This window comes from Myotis davidii, unplaced genomic scaffold (genome assembly GCF_000327345.1).
Source record: "Myotis davidii unplaced genomic scaffold, ASM32734v1 scaffold279, whole genome shotgun sequence".
NCBI classification, from domain to species: Eukaryota; Metazoa; Chordata; class Mammalia; order Chiroptera; family Vespertilionidae; genus Myotis; species Myotis davidii.
The window spans coordinates 1,160,972-1,182,642 of NW_006291009.1; the positions used below are offsets into that span (position 1 = coordinate 1,160,972).

The 21,671-nt window shown below is 41.5% G+C and overlaps 1 protein-coding gene across 1 annotated transcript in view; it reads left to right on the forward strand.

Moving 5' to 3' along the window:
* CAP2 (CAP, adenylate cyclase-associated protein, 2 (yeast)) overlaps window positions 1-21,671 on the forward strand; it is a 148,252-nt gene that overhangs the window by 90,348 nt on the left and 36,233 nt on the right. Inside the window, exons 5-7 of the mRNA XM_006764072.2 lie at window positions 16,281-16,424; window positions 16,746-16,831; window positions 20,438-20,543. Of these exons, the coding sequence (XP_006764135.1) occupies window positions 16,281-16,424; window positions 16,746-16,831; window positions 20,438-20,543 (336 nt within the window). The remainder of the gene's footprint in view (window positions 1-16,280; window positions 16,425-16,745; window positions 16,832-20,437; window positions 20,544-21,671) is intronic.

Consider the following 21,671-nt stretch of genomic DNA (forward strand, 5'->3'; position numbering starts at 1 on the left):
TACTGATGAACCAGGAGGTCTCGGTTAGATTCCCAGTCAGGGCACATGCCCAGGTTGTGGGCTTGATCCCCAGTGTGGTGCATGCAGGAGGCAGCTGATCAAAGATTCTCTCTCATCATTGATGTTTCTATCTCTCTCCCTCTCCCTTCCTCTCTGAAATCAATAAAAATAACTACACTAATAAAAAAGAAAGATGTAAATTGACCATCCCTCTGCAATGCCCACCAACTAATCAGGAGTGAGTATGCAAATTAACTCAACAAAGATGGCAGTTTAATTTGCATACACAGGCACCAAGCGCCTGGGGGCGGGGTAGCGCCAATCGACCTGGGTCCCAGGGATGGGCACCACACCTGCAGGCTCCCAGGACCATCGCCAGCCCCAGGAGGTGAAGGCAGCCTCGCCAAGCCACACCCACAGGCTCCTGGGACCATCGCTGGCCCTGAGAGGCGAGTGCAGGCCTCAGCCCAGCACAGGCCCAGAGTAAAATGTTGACAGCAAGTCCTCTCAGTATAATTGGGGCATTAGAGGCCCACAGAATGGTCATTTCCTTTTCTATGAAACACATAACTCTGACACACTATTTACAATTAAATAAGTTCCACATATTTTGACATTTTACAGCCCTGGAAAGTTACATATAATGATCAGCAAAGTGAGAAGATAAGAGAATTTTTAGGCTTTTAAAGATGTAACTAATTTCTGTCTAGAAGACACACCAATTCAAAAAGTGATGGTTTTATTGTCCTATAGAACATTAGCCAGATTTTATCTAATATAGCAGTTTTACTTTAGGCTTTCATCTTTGGAAATCACATTTGGAACAGCATTATCATCCCGCCAGTCCCTTCATTGAGTTACACAGAACTTTTGCATCTGCTATTATATATTTGAATAAGAATTATGTATTTAACACATGCAAAATTTTGTTTTGACACAATAAAACAAAAGATCATTTGATTCTTCCCTGGAACACAGAAAAGCACAAACTTGAATTATTGGTGTGGCTTAGGCTAATTTTCCAAATGTTATTAATAAAATTCACGTAGGGATCTTCACAGAGCCAAGAATTCTCTCTTTGAGTCCTTTATATTCATATTTTTTCACTGCTTTTTAGAGAGAGTAGACTGGAAGGAGAAGGAGAAGGAGAGGGAGAGAGAGAGGGAGAGGGAGGGGAAGGGAAAGGGGGAGGGGGAGGGGGAGAAGAGAGGGAGAGGGAGAGCGCCCACCCTGGCCAGCAGTCCCGCCTTTGTGTGTGAGCTGCAGAGGAAACACCTTTCCGACCACTCATTGGATAAGCTCCCTGTACACTACTCACAGTGTTCTTGGTAACTTGCCTAATAAGAATCCAAAAAGGTGATGTAGGGTTTATCTACCTCACTCCTGGAGGAAAAAATGAAGGTCCACTGCTGGAGGTACTAGGAAATGTCATATCCTGCCCTAGCCAGTTTGGCTCAGTGGATAGAGTCTCAGCATGCTGACCTCAGGATCCAGGTTCAATTCTGGTCAAGGGCATGTACCTAGGTTGCAGGCTCCTCCCTGGCTGGGGCCTAGGTCAGGGCTCATGCAGGAGGCAAGCAATTGAAGTGTCCCTCTCACACTGATGTTTCTCTCTGTCTTTCCTCCTTCTTACACGCTCTCTAAAAATCAATGGAAAAATTTTCTCAGGTGAGGATAAGAAAAAAAAAAGAAATGTCATATCCTAGGAAAGAGACACCTTGAAAATGCCTAAAGAAAGTTGTCATTTTTTTTCGTGGTTAAGGGACTGGAGTCCATGTGGATGAAAACACCTTGGCGGCTGCGGTGGTTGGCAGTGGCTGCAGCAGCGGGGTGATGGGGCTGGCACCTTCCCCTGATCAGCCAGGTTGCCTCCTGCAGAGGGAGGCCTACTGACAGCTTAGGCCCGCAGGGAGCAGGCCTAAGTCATCAGTAGGACATTCCCTGAGGACATTCTCCAGACTGTGAGAGGGGGCAGGGTGGGCTGAGGAACCCCGCCCCACCCCAGTGCATGAATTTTGTGCACCAGGCCTCCAGTTTAATAAAATAAAATAAAAAATAAAATAAAATAAAAATTAGTAAAACACCAAGGTGACCAAGCAGGTACTTGGAACTGGAGCTGGCAAATTTTATGCTGTAATGCTCTAGATCAGCAAGCATATTATCCTGTACTGTGTCAAGGTCAAGAGCGTCTGGAATTGACAGTGAACTCTCTAGCCTACAAGTGGCTGAATTCACGTTAGCCACTTGAAGGGGAAATTAACTTTTGTCCCCTTCTTCTTCCTGTTTTTTTCCTCGTTGATGCCCCACATTCCATTCTCATCAGCTGCTACGATATGTCAGGCCAGCTAAATCAAATAGAATTAACCAGATATTCAGATAGCCAAACATTCTCACTTAAACCTTTTGACATTAAATAAAAACTCCCCAACACTCCTGATTCCTATATACTGCCCAACTCCTTTTTTTCATAGTGTGATGTATTTATTATGCTCATTGTTTATTGTCTGTTCATTGCTGTAAACCTCATAGGGAGGTCTTTGTTATCTCACTGTCTTCCAAATACCTAGGATTATACCTGGCACATAATAGGTGTTCAGTAAATATTTTAATAGATAATAGGAACAAGAAAACGTGATGAAGTCCGGGTAAGTGGACACCAAGCACAAAAGGAGTTTATGAAGGAAAACAGAAGAGAAGCATGTAAAAGAAAAGATCTGGTAATATATTTCATTTATGAATAAAAAAAATACACATATCAAAACAGGATAAAGTGTTTCCATCTTTAGATAGATAAGTTTATTGCTGCTACGTAGATCATATCTGACTTTTCAGAAGGTTCATTTTATTTGTAACTTCACAATTTGTTTATTAATTCACTCATTCATTCATTCACATGTTATGTGACAAGCACTATACTTAGTACAAAAATGCAGGCTGGATAATCAGCATACACTCATATAACATGATCAGGTCTATCCCATGTTTCCATCAGTTATTATTATTAGTTAAACTATGGTACAGATGAAATCAAGACCAAAGGTTTGATCTCTCTGTGGGCCAGCTAATTTCAGGATATAATGAGTAATTGACCTAAGAAATTGACAAAAATAATTTTACCACCAATCACAGCAATGTAAACAAAAGTTCCATAGGACTCTTCAGAGGGATACAAGAAAGTTTTATTCTGACAAGATTTACACATCAGAGAATATAGCCTTCAGCATAAACCAAAGACAAGCTCCAAGGTTAGAAGAATAAAGCAAGAGTTTTAAAGGCCAGAGTTGTGAGGGTTGCTGATCAAAAGAATGGGTTGCTAGGAAAACAAAACTATAAACTTTTGGTCATTTGTTTTCTGATTGTCAGGGGACTGGATTTTCAGGGGTCTGCTAAGTCAGCGGACAACAAGTGGGATTGTGAGATAAGGACAATGGATAGTTTCTATTGACTCATGGTCAGCAGGTAGTAGTCATGAGTCTTGGGATATGGCCAACAGAGCCATGTTCAGCAACGGAGGTGGGGAAGACAAGGCAGGGCCAGTGCCTCAGTTTCTCTTGGAGCCTGAAAAATAAACTAGTAAACAAGCTTTGTCATGAAAAAAAAAAATGCAAAGAATGGAGTACATCAGGTAGAGGCAGAGTTTAAACTGCAAAATGGCTTGATTACTCAAGCCAGGTCAGAGACCATGTTGTAGAAGGGCCCAGATATTCATTTACCAATTATGATATCAGAATCCTCAGAATGTCCCCATAAACCAGCTGGCTGCCTCACAAACATTTGCTGGGGCTCAAGCCATCACCAGGAGAGACGCAGCAGAGCCCACCCCAGATGACTGTGGGCCAAAGCACCATCTCGGTCTGTGAGGAACATGGACCCGTGTGTTGTACTAAATTGAAAAGATGCTCCCAAACAAAGGCGAGCTGAAGAGTGGAAACCAGAAGGGAGCAAAGCTTGTGGGGAGGAGGAGTTAACGACATCAACAGCCACGTTGCAGATCATTTTAGTGAATTGCGGTCCCTGGGAAAGTGTGGTTAAGAGTAGATTAAATATTGTGTTAAATCTGAACCCCTGGTCTTCCTACTAAAGCCTGTTCCATCTGCAATTTCTCCTCCTCTGGTGATGGCAGCTCCATTCTTCCAGTTTGCTCAGGTCAAAACCAAGGAGTCATTCTTGACCCCTCCTTTGCTCAGTTAGCCCACATCCAATCCAGAATCTACTCCTTATACACTCCACTATTGTCACTCTGCTCCCAGCTTTCTTCATCTCTCATCCAAGTTGCTGCAGTCTCAAATATGAGCTCCTCACTTCTACCGTTACTCCTCCCACCCCACCACCACCACCAGTCTGTTCTCAGTACTGCAGCATCCGGCATCCTTATAAAAGAAAATTATATCATGTAATTTCTTTACTCAAAACTATGATGATTTTTATTTCACTCAGGATAAAAGCCAGCGTTCTTTCAACAGCCTGTGTGATCCGCGCCCCTGTTATGGCTGCTCCCAACCTCAGACCCACCACTTCCCCTCCCTCGTTTCAGCTCTAACTGCTTGCTAGTCCTCCAATACTGGAGACACATTCCAGCCTCAGGGCCTTTGCAATGATACTTCCCTTTTGCCATGATTGTGTCTGCTTCCCCCAGGTACCCACATGGCTAATACTGCTTCCAAGTATTTATCCACATGCCACTTTCCCCATGAGAACCTGAGGACCTGTTTGAATTGAAACCCATCCTCATGTATGTTTCTGATCCACTTCACTTGACTACTTTTTTCCCCTATGGCCTCTGACACCTAACATGCTATATAATTTAGTTATTTATTATGTTTATTGCCCTTTGTCTCCCCCAGTGATGGTTAATTTTATACATCAGCTTGACTGGACCACAGGGTGCCCAGATATTTGGTCAAATATTATTCTGTGAGGATGTTTTTGGATGAGGTTCACATGTACATTAGTAGACAGAGTACAGTCGATTGCCCTCCTAAAGTGGGTGGGCCCCATCGGATGAGTTCAAGTTCCTGAATACAACAAAAGGCTGACCCTCCTGCCTGCAGGCCTTCCAACTGGGACACCAGCGTTTTCCGGCCTTCAGACCCAGACGGAATCACCAGTCCTTCCTGGGTCTCAAGCCTGTTGGCCTTTAGCCTGGAACTCCACCATCAGCTCTCCTGGGTCTGCAGCCTGCCAGCTCACTGTCAGCCTCCCCAGTCCAGGAAAACCCTGAGTAATGCACTCCCCATCACACTTGAATGAAAGTGGACAGGGACCTAAGAGTCTCTGCGTGTTGCTGCTGTAATTTATCTGTACTGTTTCCTCCTCTGACCAGCCCTGGCATAAACAGCACTCAGTATATACTTGTTGAAGAAACAAATTAACTAACAGGTAATAAGGTGACTCTCTTTAGAGATATAGTGCATGCAGTCATCTCCATTATATTACATATGCAAGAGCTATAGGCTTCATAGCTGAGCCAAAGATCGGTCTTCCTGCACATGCCTCCTAGGAAGCAATCCGGATGTGCCTCGCATTTGATGCTGGCTGCACACTTTGGGGTCACTGTGAAAAGCCAGGCACAGGAATCTGCAAACACTGGTTGACTTTTGAGTGTGTGTGAACCATGGCATAAGGAAGCCTTAAATCAGGAAAAGCTATGGGATTCCTCGGGACTTGGGAATAGGCATATCCCTCTTCAGATACAAACAAAACAAAATAAGCATCCATGGCCATGGGCAGCTCAGAGAGAAAAGAGCTTAAGACCTGAAGGCTAAAGGCAATGTCACTAGCCATTCCTTTGCTCAGCAGAAGGACAGGAACATTGTGATTCAGTGGCATCGTTTCTAAATGGCCCACCTCTCCACAGGCGAGGTTAGCCGAGAGAAGGAAGAGAAAACAAAGAAGATAAGGAGGAAGGAGAGGAAGAGATAGTAACTGTCAATGGTGATTAGAAGCAGGGGGCAGGGCTGGCCAAAAAAAGAATGACAGGGAGACAGCAATAGAAGCTAGAATCTCAGTGCAGAGGGGGAGGGCTAGGCCAGCAGCCTCCCAGAGATTATTATAGCTCCCAAAAGCCGTGTGTGTGTGTGTGTGTGTGTGTGTGTGTGTGTGTGTGTGTTGGAGGTGAGAGAGAAGAGACTTCTTTTCCTCCATTAAATGCCCCTGAAAGTGTCTCCATGGTAATGAGCAAGAATAACTGGAGAGGAAAAGAACAAATGAATACATGATAAGAGTCCAGCAGATCTCTATGAATCCACAAAGTCACCCACAGACCCTCTGGCAGCCTTTCCCAGAGTCTGTTCCACAGAACACCAGTTCCTTGGAAACTGTGGGGGAAATAAAAAATTACAGAGGCGCCGAGACCGGTTTGGCTCAGTGGATAGAGCATCGGCCTGCGGACTGAAAGGTCCCGGGTTCGATTCCGGTCAAGGGCATGTGCCTTGGTGGCGGGCACGTCCCCAGTGGGAGATGTGTAGGAGGAAGCTGATTGGTGTTTTTCTCTCATCGATGTTTCTGACTCTCTGTCTCTCTCCCTTTCTCTCTGGAAAAGATCAATAAAATATATTTTAAAAAATTAAAAAAAAATTACAGAGGCAAGAAAAGCTTGAAATACATCAGGTGAAGCATAGTTCAATAGGTTTCTGTTGTGAGTCGTCACTGGCCAGAAGGGGATGCCATCCACAGAAGTCCCTCCCCTCCACTGACCAGGGGGCACCATTTGTGTTGAGCTGCCGCCAAGCTGGGGCCGGTGCCCTGTGGGGTGCACTGTCCCTGAGAAAAACAAACCGTGGAAGCTTATAAAGATTGTGCTAACTTTCAAAGAGAAAACAGATTTCTGGTTAAGGATGATGGGGCGAAGTTTATCAGTAGCTTGGTACAATAATGGAATGTCTTTAAACTCACCCCTGAGTTTGGAATGCAGGCTATAGATGTCATCTCAGCAGTGCTCCACATAAATGAATCTCCAAGGAAAGATCTGGCCTATGGGACTTATCCAGGGGAAAACATAACCCACTCAATGCAGTAGACTGGGCTGGGGTCTTTCAGATGCTGGCTTTGGTAGTTTAAACTGAGATCATGAGAAAGCAGACACAACTGGTGTAAACCAGTCAGCGTGGTTGATTGATATACAGTTAATGCTCAACAAATGGCAGAAAAAAATTAATGGCAGCTCAGAATTTTTCCTGTTTCAAAAAAGTAATGTCTGATTACAGTCTATTGTTTTAGATTTTATAAAGCTGGTGAGTTTGAATGGTTTTGGCAGTTTTATCCAATTTATATCCCTGAAGATAGCTGGCTAGTGAAGTCCCTGTGCATTGAAGTGAGATCTATTGCCTTTCAGCTTTAATGTTCAGAATCCCATAAAGTAAAATTATAGGCGATTATAAGCACCCTCACTGTCAGAAACCAGGTGGTGCCTACCCAGATAGGGGAAGAGTTGCTATCTTTTTGGCCGGGCCAATAAAATCAGCTGAAAGAATAACAAAATGCAAGATCAAATTCTTCTTGGCCACCCAGTCTATTATTGTGGATAACCAGGTTAAGCTTTTTATTTCAGCCTGATTTTCCCTTCCGGTTTCTCTCTGCTGTGATTTTGTATGTCTTCATTTGTCATTCCCCGTAATTGACCCACTGCTTCCTTCCCGGATCTCAAATAATCCAGCTAATCCCACATCCCTGCCATGACCCTGGCATTCTCTAGAATCCATTTTGTCCAGCCCAGCTGTACAGGAGTGTTTCACTAGGGCTTCGTATATGTCCCAGATTCACTCATTAGCCTGCACATCAATGCAATGTTTTCTCAGACTGGCTACTATCTTTTTGCACTGCCAGTGAAAGAATCTACCTATCAGAACAGCTTTAATGAAAACTATAACTCTTAACCCGAGGGAATAGTTCATGTTAAGGGTTTTAGGATTTGGTTTTCACTGCCTTCCGACCCCTATTGCAACAAGATTCGGGATATGTGATATTGTAAGGACACAAACTATTGTGGGTCAATGGGTAAGCATTTAGATTTCCATTGAACTTGACGTTTTATATCACCCTACTTTTCAAGACATGTCAAACATCAAGAGCTTAGAGAAAATTGTGGCCCACATGTCATATGAGCAGAACTCTGTTCTTGTTCTGATGAATAAATTATAGGTTTTTAGGGGATTGCTCCCCCAAACACAGCAGCACAGAAACTAGAAATGATGGGAGATAGGGCTCACGCCTGTGAACAGGGGCAAAGACAAAACACAGTGGGAACTGACCAAGACGTGCCCCTTGCTCATTGTGCCAATGGCCCCAAAATCCTAAAGAAGGCTTTGAATGCCTCTGACAAGTTAAAATACATTGATAGCAGTAGTGTAAGTTATTATCTGAAAGGTAAGAAAGTGACTTTGAAGAAGCTCTTTAGCCTACAGTTTGCTGAATGCTTTTGCAGAAAAGACTTCGCATTAAAAATGCCCAATTGACAACTGCAAGTGCACACTGTTCTACCTTTCTGAGAAAAATAGAACAACAAGGCACCAAGCTTTAGTGCCACCCCTCAGGTCTTACCTAAATAGTTCTACGTCCCAGGCTCCAGACCTCTGTGTCCAGCTGTTCTTTAGCAAAGGTCCGTAAAGGGATAACACAGTGATGACCTGGGCCCGGTAGGATATTAAATTATGTTTTGTATTCATGGGTGACGGCATTATTGCTTCCTAATTTTTTCTGGATGTCTGAAATCATTTATTTTTTAAACAAGTTATTACCAAAAAAAAATGTGCTGATGACTATAATGAGTTGTTGAAGCTTTGATTTTAAATGTAAATAAAAGTTCATGCATGTTGTAAGCTTCTCTCTTAGGTGTCAGGACAAGGCAACTCTCCAAAGCAGTTCATTCCCCCAGGAAACCACATCTCCTTGTTTTTACTCTTTACGAATGATTTTTAAGGAATATAAGCAAAAGGCTTTGGAATTCTAGAGTGTATTTTTAAGAGAGTTTAGCAACCCGAAGTAAAAAACAAACGTGGAATGTAAAGCCTTATGCACATATAAAAATATTTTCCACGGAATTTGTCATGATGCAATATAATAGTAACTGCCATGGTATCGTGTATTTTTGTGGTGCTCAGTAGGTTTTGTTTATTTAGATTGACTTCCGTGACAGTTTGCAAATGTTTTAAATTTTCAAGTTGTCTTAAATGTACAAATGTTTCTGAAAGTATTTCCATGAGGCATATTCTGAAATCTCCAAAGTATTCCTGAGCAGTGGAAAATATTTACATAAGAGGAACATGAAGGGGAACGAGCCTCGGGAAATATCTACCAAAGCAAGTTAACTCAAATTAATATCTCTGATAAAAATAATCAGCTCCTCACTTAAAATGGTGAAAACAATTGCTTTATTTATTTGAGTTTACCCAAATAATATATTTTTAGAACAATCGCTCTTTCTAATTTGCCTAAGAAAATATTAACTATTCATCTTCATCTGAATAATTTATTTTAATAATTTCTGAATATGTTTTCCTGAAGCTACTTCCTTGATGGGAAGAAAGGGACTTAGTACTTTTGGATATATATAAACTTAATCACACCTATGTGAAATTTTGTACCCATTGAAGCTACAAACCTGGTTAATATGTTTCAAACTTTTTCCTTAATTACAAAAGAAATGCATGTACGTTCTGGAAAATTTAGAGAATGTGGATAAGTCAATAAAATTAAATAAAATTTTATATTAATACTTTGAGGTATACTTTCCATATGTTTTCTATGCTAAAATTCACACACATGTACATACATGCACCCAAACAGAAGCAACTGCTAAAACTTTGCACGGAAACAAAGATCAATATTTGGTAATATGCTTGGCTAAAAAGAACTGCTGGATCTGAGCTTTCTTACAATTTAAAATGTAGGTGGGATCCAAAAATGAAAAAGTCTAATTTTTACTTTAATGCCATTAAATTTGCCTAAGTTGTAATGCCTTTGTGGTATTTATATTTAAAACATCCTTTCTAGAATATAGCATTCTCATAATACTTGCCAAGAATATAGTGATGGTTGTTTTTGTGCTTGTTCGTTTTAATTGAACTAAGAGTTGAATTCAACTCTTAGGGCCATTCTTTATGGTCTTAATAAACCATTGTTTTAAAATCATTTATGTTATTTTTGAAGATATCACAAATATATTTACAAGAAAAATAGTTTAGCAGTAGTTCTCAATGTGGTGGAATGTTTATTGTTTACTTATGTTTTCCAACCTGTATTTTCCAATGTTTCATAAAGAGCAAATGGTATTAATTTTATAATCAGAAAAAGAAATTATTTTTAAAGAAGTAATAATAGATTGATCTATTTTTTACCTGATGTAGAAACTACAGAAAAACCCTGGATTCCAGGAAAAAAACCCAACTTATTTCACTTAATTTAATGACAAATCTTTGAGGTCAAACTCCCAGGGTTTGTTCCATTCCTTGCAGAACAGCATGAGTGGGAATTTAGTTTTCCTTTTTGGGTAACGTTTCTACAAAGCCTGCTGATAAAGCTCTTTAATTTTCTTTCTGCAAAACAATTATTTCTGGAGCTAAACTGAGATGAAGCTGATAATGGGTCTCAATTCTTCAACTTTAAAGCAGAAACTAAAGTCATAAAGTCCTGACATACTCTCCAAAGCACAACCCCATCAAGCTAAACAGCCCTTGGAAACACTTGCTGAAACTCACAGTTTGGGCATGTATCTCCTCCGCTGTGGCCATTTTTCACCTTCTGTTAAAGCCACAGAAACCTGGGGAAGGGTAGGGGAGATTTTTAGCTAATCTTCACATGAGCCTTGAAAAATGATTTTCTTTCAGAGAAACATCAAGAATAAAAGAAACATAAATGATAAATCATAATAATAATCTGAGTGAGACCTGTGTAAAACTGACAGATCTGAAATCATTTCAAAGCACAGTAGCTTTTAGATGTGTCTGAGGAGCCACCGCCAATGCATTCCATTGAAAAAAAGCCCAGGGTGCCTCTTAAATGTATCTCCTTCTATCAGTTGCAAGCCCTCTTGCAGTGTTAATTGACATCAGTACAATTCAACCTGTGTTTATTGAGTACGCCTAATGCACGCTTAATACTTAAACAGATGCAAGTGCCTCTAAATAACAGCCTCCCCATTGCTTTTCATGTGACATCCCACACAATCAGCCTGGATGAAAATCACATCACAACTCTAATGTCCTCTCTGTGTTTTTGATTCCAGCTGTGAAAGTTAGGGATGAGCTGGAGAATGTAAGCCTACTTTGAAGCACAGGAGAAATCTACTGGCACAAAATAAAAGCTGTACTGTTTATTAAGGTTGTGCAAATAGCTGTGGGACTTAGTTCTCTCTGCATTGCTTTCTTTTTTTCTTTTCTTTTTTTAATGAAGACAATTCTTCACGAAATTGCCAAACTAAGGCAGAAGGAAACTTTCTCCATCTTTATAATGCTTTCATCAGATAACCAATATAAAATATTTTTCAGAATACTCTGTCTCCTCAGACTTTAGAGTTTGTTCTTGAGAAGTTGGAGATAAACAAATATGGCCTTAATAAATCTATCTAACATTGTAAATACACAGTTTCTGGTTCTTCTTCTCTTTGGGGCAATAGGCCAAGTTTCATCAACAATTCAGATATTCTGGTCTTTCTCAAAAATGTCATTGCATCAAGAATATTATGTCTTAGCAAGCTGTTGGAGAAAATTAAGACCTTTATGGTAGTTTTGCCTTAATTAAAGCCGGCTGCCTTCTGGGAAAACTGATAACACATCTTTGATAGGTGTCGCATTCTAAAGAGCATGGTTCAGGGAGAGGCATTAAAGCTGACTTTTGCAGCCGTTAACAAACAAGCATGAAATAGCTGTGTTTGGGGCAGGCAATGTTTAGAGGGTTTTGTCTGTTTTATTGTTGGTTTTGGGGGTGTTTGTTTGCTTTTCCTGCATTGGCATTTCACCCTGGCATTAGTTTGCTTAGGCTGCCAGGACAAAGTACCACAGACGGGCAGGTGGGGTGGGTCTTTAACAACAGAAACTGTTTTCTCCCAGTTGTGGAGACTGGAAGTTTGAGGTCAAGGTGTCGGCAGGGTTGGCTTCTCCTGGAGCCTCTCTCCTTAGCTTCGAGTTAATGTCTTCTCCTGGTGTCTTCCCACAGAGAGTCAGTGTGTCCTAATCTCGTCTTCATATTAGGACAGTCATAGTGGTTTAGGGTCCACCCTCATGCCCTCATGTTAACTTAATTACCACTTTAAAGGCCCTGCCTCCAAACACCATCCCATTCTGAGGTACCAGGGATTAGGACTTGGACATGGGAATTTGGGAAGGACAGGTCAGCCCAAAACAAACCTGACTCGGGGTCCTTTGGCCAAGTCTGTAAGACCTTTTCGCAGTGATGGCCAGAAGGGAAAGTGAGAAGTGGGAAAGTGTTGATGAGGTTTTCACAAGGCCTGGCTGGCTACTGCAGCAACTCTTTTTTGGTTTTCCCCTCCTTCAACATGGAGAATTAGAAAGTCCACTGAGAGCTTTGAGCACACTTCGCTATCTTTCCCTTATTTCTTTTTGTTTCCCCCAAGTAAACACATGCCTCTGTCCATCTGCATATCTCAGTTAGGCTGTCACTCTCCTTGTGTTTGCATATCAACGATAGGAAAGAGCTGGTCAATGCATCCCATCAATCAGAGACTTTCTAACTGGCAGACACCTTGGAGATTGCCTACCTTTTGTTGAGCACCCACAATGTCCCTAATGCTGTAGCAAGTGTAGGCCTCGTCTCTCATTTACTCCTCATAGCAGCCCTAGGAAGTGGGTACCATTATCAACAATATTTTGCAAATGTGGTCATGGAATCATAGACACATTTGGTAATTTGTGGAAAGTTCTAGAGCTTAGTGTACCAGGGAGCAAGGATTTGAACCCAAGGAGTCCTATTCCAGACCTGAGCCTTTAATCTCTTCACAGTACTCTTCCTTAGTCCTGTTGGCAGAGAAGAAACCTGTGTGCAGGAAGCTAACTGTATTTTTCTGAGTTTTCAATGTAGAGAATCATCTTGGGGCCTCACAAAAGACCTGGGTTCTAGCTCCAGCTCTTCTAACAGTTGATAGTTCTCAAGGATTCTGGGGACGTCCAAGGGAGCCCCAGAATAGAAGCAAAATGATAATTCCATTCCAAATTGGCAAAAGGAGGTGATGCTTTAGAAAAAATGTTTCTCGATAAAGCTATTTGTTTTGTTTAGCTTCAGATAAAGCTCTTGGGCTCCATATGATTTCCCTGAAAGGGCTAGGTCTGTGGGAGGTAGCCAGGCCTCTCCGTGTAATGCTTCCGGAAGAGACTTGCTGAAGACTCTTTCTCCCTATGACAGTTTTGTGTGTGTGTTTTTAAATATGTTTTATTTATTATTTTTCAATAGATTTTTATTTATTTCAAAGAGGAAGGGAGAGAGAGAGAGAGAGAGAGAGAGAGAAACATCAATGATGAGAGAGAATCATTGATCGTCTGCCTCCTGCATGCCCCACACTCGGGATCGAGCCCTCAACCCAGGTATGTGCCCTGACAGGGAAATGAACAGTTCATGAGTAGATGCTCAACCACTGAGCCATGCTGGCTGGGCTAAAATATGTTTTGTTGATTTTTATTGGGATCAACGGAGAGAGATACATGGATGAGAGAGAAACATCATTGATTGGCACCCTCTTGCATGCCCCCTGCTGGGGATTCAGCCTGCAACCCATCATGTGCCCTGACTGAGAATCGAACTCTTGGTTCAAGAGTGGATGCTCAACCACTGAGCCACACCAGCCGGCTAGTACTTTATGTTGAACATGTGAAGGACATTAAAGTCCTAAAGCATCTTAAAAATTAAAAATTACCGCGCCCGGCTAGCTCAGTCGGTAGAGCTTGAGACTCTTAAAAATTAAAAATTGAGTTACAGTATGAGCCAGCAATCCCACTTCTGGGTATTTATCTGAAGAAATTCAAAACACTAATTTGAAAAGATATATGCACCCCTCTGTTCGTTGCAACAGTATTTACAATAGCCAAGATATGGAAGCAACCTAGGTGTCCATCAATAGATTATTTGCTTAAGAAGATGTGGTACATATATACAATGGAATATTACTTGGCCATGAAAAAGAATGAAATCTTACCATTTGTGACAACATGGATATACCTAGAGGATATTATGCTAAGTGAAATAAGCCATATGATTTCACTTATACGTGGAATCTAAAGAACAGAATAAATGAACAAACAAAACAGAATCAGACTCATAGGTACAGAGAACAGACTATGGTTGCCAAATGGTAGGGGAGTTGGAGGACTGGGTGAAAAGGTGAAGGAATTGAGAAGTACAAATTGGCATTTACAAAAAGTCATGAGGAGGTAAAGTACAGCAAAAGGAATATAGCCAATGATATTGTAATAACTATGTATAGTGTCAAATGGGTACTACACTTATTGGGGGATCACTTCATAAGTTATATAAACATATAACCATGTGCCATACACCAGAAATGAATATAATATAATATTGAATGTCAACTGTAATTGAAAAATAAAAATGTCAAATATACATTTATTTGAAGCAAATCAATATCACATATTACAAGGGACATCCTTTTTACCTCTAGTCTGAGCTAATTGCATAATAATAATAATAATAATAATAACTTCCGCTTACTATGTACCTTCCATGTGCCAGAGATTTAATATGCTGTATCTCCTATAGTTTATAGGCTATAAGTACTATATCTGATTTACAGATAAGGAGACCACTGTTCAAATTAAGTAATTTGCTTAAGGCCGCAAAGTTAGTTAAGTGGCAGAGCTGAGATTTGAACTAAAGTCATTCTAATTCCAAAGGCTTTACATACATTTCTGTTATGGGAGTGAATCTTTGGGGGTCAAGAAGGACAAGTGAGGTCTGGAAGCTGCAGCAGTGAACATAACTACTTCCCTAATTGTTTTCTGTCCCTAGTATTTGGGGGTATTAATCCACCACTGTAGCAGTGATTAAAATCTTACCTGGGCCCCTAGCAGGTTCCGCTCAGTGGATAGAGCATTGGCCCATGACTATAGGGTCCCAGGTTCAATTCCAGTCAAGGGCATGTACCTCAGTTGCAGGCTCAATCCCTGGCCCTGGTAGGGGCACTTGCAGGAGGCAACCAATCAATGATTCTCTCTCTGTGTCTCTCCCCCTCCCTTCCACTCTCTCTAAAAATCAATGGAAAAATGTCCTCAGGTAAGGATTAACAACAACAAAAATCTTACCTGGGGAACTTTTCCAATCTCCCCCATCCCAGGTCACCTCCAGACCAGTTAAATCAGAGTCTCTGGGAGTGGAACCTGTCCTCTGCTTCTGAAAGCTCCCAGGTGATTCCGATATGTAGCCCTTTGAAGTCTTGGTTAAAGAAATTAAAGAGCTTTGGGAGCTTTTCTATTCTACTTCCTGCAAACAAGACTTAGAAACCTCTTCAACTGCTTTTACAAAGCTGAAGTACAAGACTTGCTATTTCTTTGGAGCACAAACACACACACACACAAAAAAAATCAGGTAACCTTATATCTGCTCTTCAAAACCAGAGAAAGTAGAGGATGCGAAGGGTATAGGCGGAGAGATGTTGCAAGCACCTACCTCTGTGATACGCCATAAGTCAGTTCACATGCTTTTGAAAGTCATTTTTAATATAGCTGGTGAAATCAGTTGTTGAATTAATCAGAAGTCGTCATAGGCAAAGTTGACCCAGGACATGTAGAAAAAGTCAAACCAGGCTTTAAGGTACCTATAAATATTATTTCATCACATTTGCTTAAAAAGTGCCTCAACTAAAGATTTCTGCTTTTTCATGTGGATGAGGGTAACTCTAATAAAGGCAAGGACCCTCCCTCACATCATTTTCCCACGGGAATAGGAAGCTGTCCTTTTACCAACCGCTCACCCACCCTGATTTTAGACCTGTGTTATTACAGCATGTGAGCTACGCATCCCATTTTAAAATGTAACTGACCTTCACCCAATTTCATTCTGTTTCATGCATAATGCTGTAAAACTGGGCTGTATCATATGCTGGGGGTTTTTCCATGTCTCAGGAGACATTAATGTTGCTAAAACTATGTGCAATTTTCATACTTCAGAGAATGAAAATATAGCATTATCGTAACGAAAAAAATGTCATTCTTTTCTGAAAGCCACTGACAAATGGTGCGTCCTGACCACGGCTCACGCCAGCCTGGAGGCCACCTGCTTCTGTCCTCTCCTAAGTAACAGTGCTCAATGTTTGCTTACAGAATGACGTGGCTGCACTTCTGAAACCAATATCGGAAAAGATTCAGGAAATCCAAACTTTCCGAGAGAGGAACCGGGGCAGCACCATGTTTAACCATCTCTCAGCCGTCAGCGAAAGCATCCCTGCGCTGGGGTGGATAGCTGTGGTGAGTCCGGTGCAGTGTGGGCACTGCACCTCCTCACATCTGTGGAGCGTTTCAGAGAAGCCACGGCTCCCTCCAGCCTCCGTCCTCTGTCTGCTACTGAAGGCCGAGGCTGTGCAGGCGGAATGCCGCTCTTGTGCTGTTTGAAGTTCGGTGCTTTGTGTGCTCCGATGTGCAAAGTGTTGCATCAGTCTTCACAGAGCAAAATTTGTCTCCAGCTTTCAAGTCAACATCTCCATTGCTTTTCTTCTTCTTTAAGGCATTTTATTTCTTATCCTATTTTTTTTTCCCTTCTATGCTTGGGTGATGGTGCTGTTCTCTCAGTCCCCCAAACCCGGTCCTTATGTCAAGGAGATGAATGATGCCGCCACCTTTTACACTAACAGGGTGTTAAAGGACTACAAACACAGGTATGTGCAGTGTGTTAAATTAAATTTCTAGTTAATCACTTATTAGACATTTGTCCTAAAACTCAACATAGTTCATTATTGATTCCTTTCAGGGGCTGTTAGTTAATTTACTATAAATGTTAATGAAAAATCCTATCTTTGCAGGTAAAGCAACATGAAAAGTGAAACAGTTGTCCAGATAATATGTGTGTTTTAGAAAGTCTGCCTTGGTTTTCTTGTAATGAATAAATAGACTCTCCCACTTGAATGCATGTCATCTATTACAAATTCCCACAATAATGCGAGAGCTCTGTGATGATTTGTGATGGACCGGCCCTATATGGCCCCAAAACTTTTACACTGTTCAAAATAGAGTTGGTGTGTGAGAAGAGAGAAGAAAGGAGGAATCGGGAAATGAAGTATAAATGAAGAACAAAAATGAAATGAGACGATAAACCAGGCCAATTTGAGGGAAACCAGAGATTGCGTTAAGATGAAATACAATCGGGGTGGACAGAGAGACATCTGTTAGAACAGCAGCCACTCAGAGGACTGCTGGAAGTGCAGATGAGTCTGAACCAAGGGGTATGCCCACAGACCCAGCTTCTAAATTTTAAAACTGTTGCTTTCTACAACCCAGATCATTGATGTTAGACCTAAACTAGGGTTAAAATTGAAAATGGGACCAAATGGAGAGACACTAGAGCTGAATATCAGGAAAACGCCTCCTAAACTGCAGTGCTGCCTTCATAGTTTATTTATCCCATGTTAGCAAAAGAGTTCTTGTAGCTTTTAAGAAGGGCAGCTGTAGGAGATTTAAGCATGCCTGTTTCCTTTTACCCCCCGGGAACTTTCAAGAAAGTTCATGATTATTATACCCAGTAACAGACTTCCTACACCCAGAGGACTGTGGTGGAGGTGACTGTGCCCAAGGATACAACTCCAAATGTTGCCGTGTTGTAGTAGAGACTATAGAATTGTGCAATATGAATGAGAAGAAGCATCAGCAGTACAAGACAGCCTGCTCTTCTCACATAAAAATAACAATTCAGAAATGAAGTCTGTTACAAAAGCTGGACATAAAAATTATGTTGGCACGAACCTATGCCCATAGTGACTTCCACATCATAAAGACGTGCCTCACCTTTTTTTCAGAACTGGACCCCTTGGGCAACACCTAGGTCTCTGCTCTTTTGCATATCACCCTTGGAGGTCATTTCTGTTTTCCTCTCATGTCATCAGCTCCTGGCCTCCTCCCAGCCCCTATCTGAGTGTGTGTTGGGGCCATGGGTGTGATTCTCTCCAGGTGGCAGCACAACCAGGAGGATTGTGGTTTTTTGCTTTTTGTACACATGCAAATAGAGCCCAGTGTTTGCCTCTCAATGTCAGCTATTGAGTAGAAAATATACTGCTGGCAGCATCAGGGACAACTCAGTGACACTTAAGGGACCACCTGAAGACTGTATCAAAAGCTGGGGAAGTGCAGCCAGAGGTATGGATTCGTTCACTTCACTTCCAGAAGTAGTCAAACCAGTCCCAAGTCACTGGTCGGACTTCCAGGGGTGCTAACCTGACAGAAGGAGAACACTGCACACTGCTCGCCTAACACCCACTTAGGGGTGCACCCAAGCCAGCTGTAGTGAGCTCTGCCTCTGTGTAAATAACCCTATGACTGGCTCGGCTGGTTTGGCTCTTTTTCAGTAAATTTGACTTTATAGAGGAATGGCCTCTCCGAGTCATACTCATTGAAATCGCATGCCCCCCACCATAGCTTCCTCCAGGGTGAATGAAACTGAGGATGGGTTTGCAGCTCCTGATGTGTTGTTGGGTCCTGCTCAATGTGCTGTCTCACAGAGGCTGATTTCAGGCTAGAAGATATCATATTGTTATTCCTCGCCATTTTGATAGAACTTTCTTCAAGTCAAAATCATAACAGTTAAAAATGATTTTGCATATACATGTTTGAACTTCATTGCTTATTAGAGTTTTTAAATATATTATTTTCTATTTTTAAATATATTAAATATGCAACCTGCTATTTCTAGAACGTCTATAGACATGTGTGTTGTATGCACATACACATATGTACTTATGCAATATATGTATTAAATAATCATATATAAATATGTGTGTACCTTATATTGAAATGATTTTAGTGTTTTAACAATGGCTGTTGTATATACTGCCTCCTATGTGCAGGGCACTATACTAAGACCCTCACACACCTCATAAGATAAAGAAACCAATGCAAGAAACATATGGAACTACACTTAGCCTTTCTGGTTTTGACTCTGAAAGTGCAAGAAAGGGAAAATGAGATTTTTCAAAGATTTGATTAATATAATCAGTAAATCTAAAAATATAGAACAAAACCACACTCGCATTTTTCCTCTTTGAAGGGTAGATAATGATGACTTCAGTTCTCCATTTCACTTTTCTTCAATGGCATGACTTAATATAGTGGGATTCTAGTGTGCTGGTGGTACTTTTCATGGAGCATTTCCAGGAAAACAAAACAAAATACATCCAGAAAAAAGTCATTATTGACAAGAGCTTTAGTAATAGAGCTCTCCTTCAGTGATTGTCTTCCGATTAATGGCCCGGGTTCGTGATTAAGTTTTTGTTAACTGAGGTCTCATCATTGTCTCATTTACCACTACTTCATTCAAAGTGGGGAAAATGTGTGGGTGGAAATTATCCAAAGAAAATGCAACTATTTTTGCCTGTCTACAAGTTAAATATTTCTAACAGTCAACTCAATCCTGTATGTTAATCCTGTTGTAAAAGGTAAGCATTGACTACATCTTGGCTCAGCAAAATTGGGATAAAAGTACTGGTAATGCCCCGCCTAGCTTACATTGTGGTTGTGAGTATCAAATTAAGGTAATTTAAATGAATGTTACCTTTAAATGTATGGAATGATACCCATCTGTAGGAAGTCATTTTTCTTTTTTTAATATATATGCATATTGATTTCAGAGAGGAAGGGAGAGGGAGAGACAAAAACATCAATAATGAGAATCATTGATTTGCTGCCTCCTGTACACCCCCATTGGAGACCAAGCCCACAACCTGAGCATGTGCCCCAACCAGGAATCAAACTGAGCCATGCTAGCTGGGCCGAAATCATTTTTCTTATAACAGCAGTGTCCTTACCAGTTGAAAAATCCTCCAATTTGGTTATACTTCAACTGAATAACTCAACCAAATTATTAGAAAACAAACCAAAGGACATTTTTTATTTCCCACTGTCCTTCCTGAAAACACTTAGTTTTTCATTGTGCATTAGAAGCAGTACAGAAAGGAAGGGTCACCTCTCTACAGTCATCTTCCCATCACAGGTGACATGAGGACACGTGACCTGAATCAACTTGGTTCTGTGGGGTCCACCTCCCTGATCCTCTCTGTTCCCCACCTCCAGGGCACTTGGCTCCCCTCAGGAGAGACCTGGAATGCCTTTCTTTCAAGGTTCTCTTTGGAATCAGTTCACAGTGACCAAACTAGAAAGACAATTGCTCCAAGGTCATCCAGCCTTAGTTACTGGATTATCATGTGCCTCCCTGCTTTTCTTCTAAATCTGATTTTAGATCCTAACTCCATTCTCATTTTTTCTCTTTCATAATAAAGCGATTTACGCCATGTAGATTGGGTGAAGTCATATTTGAACATCTGGAGTGAGCTTCAAGCATACATCAAGGAACACCACACCACAGGCCTTACTTGGAGCAAAATAGTAAGTACCAAGCCCTCTTTCACCTGGCTAGCAAAACATCACAGAAGTATTCATTCTGGTAGCCTAGTAACCTCACACTAGAATTTACCTCAAGGAAAGCATAAGATAAAACATACATGTAGAAACTGCTTATAAAAATGTCATTTGCCATAGGAAAATCTGGGAATTGCCTACATGACATACAAAAGAGAGAAGAAAACTTGTCTATGGTAAGAGCCCTGAGCAACTGTTAAAAATCCTTTCCTAGCCCTAACCGGTTTGGCTCAGTGAATAGAGCATCAGCCTGCAGACTGAAGGGTCCCTGGTTCAATTCCAGTCAAGGGCATGTACCTTGGTTGTGGGCACATCCCCACTTGGGAGGTGAGCAGAGGCAACTGATCAATGTTTCTCTCTCATTGATGTTTCTGACTCTCTATCCCTCTCCCTTCCTCTCTGTAAAAAATCAATAAAATATTTTTTTAAAATCCTTTCCTATATAATAAAACGCTAATATGCAAATTGACCAAACAGCAGAATGACCGGTTGCTATAACGTGCACTGACTACCAGGGGGCAGATGCTCAATGCAGAAGGGGCAGCACTGGTCAGCCAGAAGCCAGGCTCACAACTGGCAAGTGCAGCAGCAGTGGTGGGAGCCTCTTCCACCAGCAGGCGGTAAGGAGTCAGGGGTCCCAGACTATGAGAGCCCCAGACTGCGAGAGCCCCGGGCTGTGAGAGGGATGTCTGACTGCTGGCTTAGACCTGATCCCCAGAGGGTTCCCGGACTTCGAGAGGGCACAGGCCGGGCTGAGGGACCCCCCGCCACCTGCCCCAGTGCACAGATTCAATGCACTGGTTCTCTTAGTAACATTATAATTACATGGGAAATGATTTTGTAGTCAGTTTAGCGCTAGAGTGCAAAAGTTTATGAATCCTAAATGGCATATATTATTAAGAAACTGTTTCATGAAAACCAAGATGGCAGCATAGGTAAACACTGGAAATTGCTGCCTCACACAACCACTTCAAAAATACAACTAAAATACAAAACAGACATCATCCAGAACCACAGGAAGGCTGGCTGAGTGGAAATTCTACAACTAGAAGGAAAGAGAAAAGCACACTGAGACTCAGAGGAGGTGTGGAAGTA